This window comes from Lactuca virosa, chromosome 4, assembly GCF_052849685.1.
Source record: "Lactuca virosa cultivar CGN04683 chromosome 4, Lactuca_virosa_CGN04683_v6, whole genome shotgun sequence".
Taxonomy (NCBI): domain Eukaryota; kingdom Viridiplantae; phylum Streptophyta; class Magnoliopsida; order Asterales; family Asteraceae; genus Lactuca; species Lactuca virosa.
In genome coordinates this window covers 504,822,869-504,828,554 of record NC_136429.1, presented here as the reverse complement: position 1 = coordinate 504,828,554, position 5,686 = coordinate 504,822,869, and the positions used below count along the sequence as shown (strand labels likewise).

Sequence of the window (5,686 nt, the reverse complement as noted above, 5' to 3'; positions counted from 1 at the left end):
TTAAAAAACAATTACCCTCATAATATGAATCTTTGTTATTTCGTTTGGTCATGATGTGTATCATTATATTTTTTTTTGAGTTAACAAGTTTTTTTGTTTCAAGATATTGGATTTATTTGTAATGTGATCTATTTCGTTTATGCACACCAACTGTTTGTTAAAATGGGTCAATCAACAGGAAACATATATTGCTTGTTCATGCTGTTGTAAGCTGAATATGGATAAGTATTGGATGGGAGCCTACAGAACATCAGAAACCTATGTAAAAGGTGTTGCAAAGTTTATCAAATATGCAGTACACAATTACAAGATTTCTAAACATATGGATCCTGTAGATACCAAAAAAAAGATAAGAATTCCATGTCCATGTGTTAAGTGTGTAAACCACATATCTCATTCGGTGGATGTGGTAGATGATCATCTATTCAGGAATGGAATTGATCAAACATACACAAATTAGAATAAGCATGGAGAAACAGAAGAACCACCAAGAAGTTATATATATGAACATAATTTTGACATGGATACGTCAAACGTTGTAGATTCCATGAACATGAACACAGAAATGCCAACAGATGCTGCATAAACAGTTGAGATGGTTGAAGCTGTAGAAGAAAATTTTATTGGGAACCCTGATAAGTTTAGAGAACTGATAAAAGATGCCGAGAAGCCCCTATACACAGGGTGTCATAATTTCACAAAATTATCTGTAATCATTCAACTACTCAACTTGAAGAGTAAGTATGGAGTATCAGATAAGTGCTTTACAGAATTATTAGTTTTGATCAAAAATATGTTACCAGAAGGAAACGAAATGTACAGTAGTACATACGATGCGAAAAAAGCATTCAAGGCAATGGGTTCAGGGTATACTAAGATACATGCATGTGTCAACATCTGTATACTTTACAGAAACGAATACACAGACTTGGCAGCATGTCCTACTTGTGGTAAATCAAGATGAAAGGTTGATGAACAAAAAAATAAAATTTACAACAATATTCCTGCAAAATTTTTGTGGTACTTTCCAATTATTCCGCGCTTAAAGCGTCTTTTTCAGTCTAAGACTACTGCAAAAGATTTAACATGGCACGCAACAGAAAGAAAGGTGGATATTGGCGTTTTAATTCACCCAGCTGATTCACCAGCATGGGCTGCCATTGATGACAAATATCCTGATTTTGCTAGCAAACCAAGAAATTTGCGGCTAGGAATTTCGGCTGACGGGGTCGATGTGAACAGAGGAAATAGGAATCATAGTGTTTGGCCTGTTTTAACTGTCATTTACAACCTTCCACCATGGTTGTGTATGAAGAGAAAGTTCATCACGCTTTCGTTATTGATTTCGGGAACACCAGGAAACGATATTGATGTGTTCCTAGCACCTTTTATTGATGATCTGCAATTATTATTTGATATTGGAGTTGAAACATACGATGCATATGCACAAGAGCACTTTAAACTACGTGCAGTTGTGTTATGGACTATTAATGATTATCCTACTCTAGGTACATTAAGTGGTTGCCCATACATCGGTTTTCAAGGTTGTGTTGTGTGTGGCGAAGAGACACACTGCATTAGACTCCCTGAATCGAATAAGCAGAGTTATGCTGGTCATAGAAGATTTCTACCGTATGATCACCCGTTCAGAAGACAAAAGAAGGCATTCAATAGACAACAAGAGTTCTCACCCTCTCCAAAACCTATGAATTGGGAGGAAATATATAACAGGGTGAAATTTATAATTAATAAATGGGGAAAGGTTAATAAGGGCAAGGAGGCAGAAATCCAACAATCTACAAGTGGAAAAGTTGGGAAGATTAATAAAAAAAAGAGAAAATCACACCAGGTGGGTACTTCAGATGTGGGCCAGCAAAATAATACATACTGGAAGAAATTCAATATATGGTATAGACAACTAAGGTATTGGCCCGACAATTTGGTTCCACATTGTATAGATTTTATGCATGTGGAAAAGAACGTGGGCGAGAGTTTAACAGGAACTGTGTTGAACGTTCCCGGGAAGACGAAAGATGGTTATAAAGCTCGATTGGATTTGGTTCATTTTGGTTTAAAACCAGAGTTGCATCCTCAGATAGAAGGGAACAACACAACACTTCCCGCAACAGGTTGTACATTGACAAAAGAGGAAAAAGACAAATTCTGTGAGACTTTATACAACTTAAGGGTTCCTCAAGGGTATTGTTCTAAGTTTTCTAGTTCGGTGAGTCTAAAGGATAGGAAGTTGATCGGACTAAAACCACATGACTATCACATGCTCATGCAACAATTTTTGCCCATAGCAATTCGATCTATTATGCATCCACCCACGAGAGTTGCTATTACAAGGTTTTGTTTCTTTTTCAAATCAATATGTAGCAAAGAAATCATAGTGGATGAGCTCGATAAGTTGCAAGAGGAGTTATGTGTAACCTTATGTCTTCTTGAGAAACACTTTCCACCATCATTTTTTGATGTGATGATTCATTTAACCGTTCATCTAACTAGGGAAGTAAAATTATGCGGTCCAATATTCTTTAGATGGATGTACCCGTTTGAAAGGTTTATGAAGGTTATTAAGGGGCACGTGCGAAACAAAAATAGACCAGAAGGATACATTGCAGAAGAGAATGTTGCAGAAGAGACAATTGAGTTTTTTAGTCAATTCCTTAAAAAGATGGATACTGTTGGTATTCCACCTCACAATCATAACAAATGTGGAATTCATAAAGGTGTAGATAGTAGCTCTATTACGGACGGTACTCCTCTATCAGCTGCTAAATCGGTAGAAGTTTCTGCAGAACTATTCAGCAAAGCACATTTCTTTGTATTGCAAAATACATCTGAAGTATTCCCGTATATCAAGTAAGGTTTTTTACATGTATGTTTTTTTTGTTATAATATTAACATTAACGTATTGACAGACGACATATGGAATTTTTGGAACATCTACACCCTACTAAACGAAAGGCACATCTACAACAAGATCATAGTAAAACATTTGCTCATTGGTTACGAAAGGAGGTATATTCTTTTCAGATATGTTGTGTTCTTTGTTACTTTTGTCTTGATTTCTTAAATTCATAGTGTAATTACAGTTCAGGTAGAGAGAGAGTTAGGGGCCTGTAGAGAAAGTATAACAGAGATAATGAGATGGATTTCACATGGACCCAATAAGAACATTATTAAATACGATGTATATGCTATTAATGGATATAGTTTTCGTACAAAAGCACGTGAAGGTAAAGTTTACCAAAACAGTGGGGTTAGTGTTGTTGCAACTGACACACACATCAGTAAAGAAGTTGTAGCATATGCCAAAAACACTTATTATGGTGTTTTACAAGAGATATGGGTACTAGATTATCATTTTAAAAGAATTCCAATTTTCATGTGTGATTGGGTTGACAATAGAAATGGGGTAAAAAGGGATAAATTGGGGTACACACTAGTTGAACTAAAAGATTAGGCCATAAAGGTGATCCCTTCATATTGGCCTCACAAGCACAACAAGTATTTTACGTGACAGACCCACTCGATCAAAAAATGTCTATTGTGTTCAAGACACCTCCCAAAAATTATAGAGATACATATGAAGATGTAGATGAAGAATTTAGTACTATTGTTCCTCATAATGATAACATATTGCCACGTGTAAACACACTTGACTTGCAGAAGGAAAATGATTATTTTCGTACTGATTGTCACAATATTCTTATATGTACGGTACGTGTTTCTTAATGTCATGAATTACATTTGTAGCGATAATATTTTTCCTTCTTTTAACACTTAATGATCTTTATTTTTTGTTTGTAGAAGGGAAAGGCCAAAACTTGAGCATATCGTTATGTGGAGAATAAGAAAATGACAAAAAATGACGATGTACTTTACTTAATATCTTTTTACCATATTATACCATCAAACTATTCTGGTGTAATATTGTTATAACTCAAAGATATTTTTTTTCGGTTTTTTACTGTTATATTGTTACACATGTTATAACATAAACTGCATGTAATAGCAATGTACTTTCGTTATGAACTGTTAAACAAGTTATATTGTATTCATTTCATTTATTTATCATAATATTCTGTTAAACTAAGTTGTATTCTTTTCATTTTTAATGGTGTATTATCTGGTGCAATTAAAAGAATAGATGACAAAAAGGGCAATTTGGTCCTTTCTTATAACTCTTATTCAATACGACATTATTTTTCTTTTATGACTATATTTACATATAGACACATATAATAGTTGTAAACGTAACTAAATGCTACCTACACACACTATTTGTTTCTTTTTAAAGCCAATTCATAATATTTTGACACACAAAATAAAAGGTACATGACCATAAGTAACATATTCAATGAACGACCCCTAATTATAACGATAAGACATTATTTTTCTTTTATGACTATATTTACATATAGACACATATAATAGCTGTAAACGTAACTAAATGCTACCTACACACACAATATTTGTTTATTCTTAAAGCCAATTCATAATATTTTGACACACATAATAAAAGGTACATGACCATAAGTAACCAATACTAACTTCTTTTACTTTCTTGCGTAAACTAAATACAACTAGTACACAACTGCCCTATGGAAAGACAAATAATTAGTGTGACCATATGTATCACCTTTTAGCTACTTTGTCTGTTATGTGGCTAAAAAGGCACCAGGTTATAGACACACAGAGAACTAACTCATGTGACGATACTTTTATCTACTGTCTCTCATAAAAAAAAGTATGACAATCTTAATTGATACATGTGGCTGATTGTGACCTATGATCTCAGTGTTCGAGTGTGACTAATATTTGTCACATTTGGTATAATTAAGTGTGGTAAAAGTGTTGATTGTCTATATAATGGCCACACAATCTAATTTAAATGTATCCAAAAACAGTCTCTAAATTTTTTTAGTGACATTTGGCCACACTTTTAAGAAAAAGTGTCACAGGCCGTTTTTCGGAAAGTGTGACAGTAGGTCATTTTTATACTAGTGCTCGCCGAGTCGGGCCTTCCGACTCGTCGAGTTGGTTTCAACCCGCGTACAAAATGTCTCGACTCTACTCGACGAGTTGATCTCCCATCACGCCGAGCCCATGCATAAAACCTCCCCAATTTGGCAACTTTCCAACCAACACCTGAACCGGGTGTTACAATCAATTTTGTCACGCTTGTTAATGGGATTTTGAAATTGATCTGTTGTTACTTGCAAGTGCTTTGAGTAACCTAGAAAGTCCTATTTTGGAAGCTGAGTTGCAACAAATGGAGTATTAATTTTAAGCTAAACAGCTTAGATTTCGTGAATAGAGCACACCACGAATTTTATGCATACAATCATGTATTCTTCTAGATGCATCTATTCATATATAAACAAATGGAAGTTTGAACAAAAAAAGAGCATATTAATGACAATCATTCTTGGATGAAATTAGAACTCGCATTTACTCTCTCCTTCCAAACAGGAAACCTCACTTGACGGGTATATTATACCATTTCATATTATCTTTTAATGGTTTTTTTTATTCTTATCATGTACTTTTCTCATGATGTAGTTTGTACAGGTTTATGGCTAGAAAAAGGCAAAGAGTACATTTTTTGGAACAATTTGTAAGGGTTGTAGTGGGTTGTTAAGATTCTTGATTTTCCAATATAAGGTTGCTGCAAGGG

The 5,686-nt window shown here is 34.4% G+C and overlaps 1 protein-coding gene across 1 annotated transcript; it reads left to right on the top strand.

The window, feature by feature from the left end:
- The first annotated feature begins 595 nt into the window (after nt 1-595).
- Nucleotides 596-3,469, top strand: LOC145107027 (uncharacterized). The gene is made up of 4 exons (XM_079043913.1): nt 596-950; nt 1,101-2,865; nt 2,925-3,024; nt 3,104-3,469. Exons 1-4 carry the CDS (start codon nt 596-598, stop codon nt 3,467-3,469), a joined length of 2,586 nt encoding a protein of 861 aa, XP_078900039.1.
- Nucleotides 3,470-5,686: the final 2,217 nt, after the last annotated feature.

Excerpts from the sequence above, each read along its gene's own strand:
- LOC145107027 (XM_079043913.1), top strand. The coding sequence starts at position 596 with ATGGTTGAAGCTGTAGAAGAAAATTTTATTGGGAACCCTGATAAGTTT. Across the intron at positions 2,866-2,924 it reads GAAGTATTCCCGTATATCAA|ACGACATATGGAATTTTTGG; the intron begins GTAAGGTTTTTT and ends ACGTATTGACAG. Across the intron at positions 3,025-3,103 it reads CTCATTGGTTACGAAAGGAG|GTAGAGAGAGAGTTAGGGGC; the intron begins GTATATTCTTTT and ends ATTACAGTTCAG.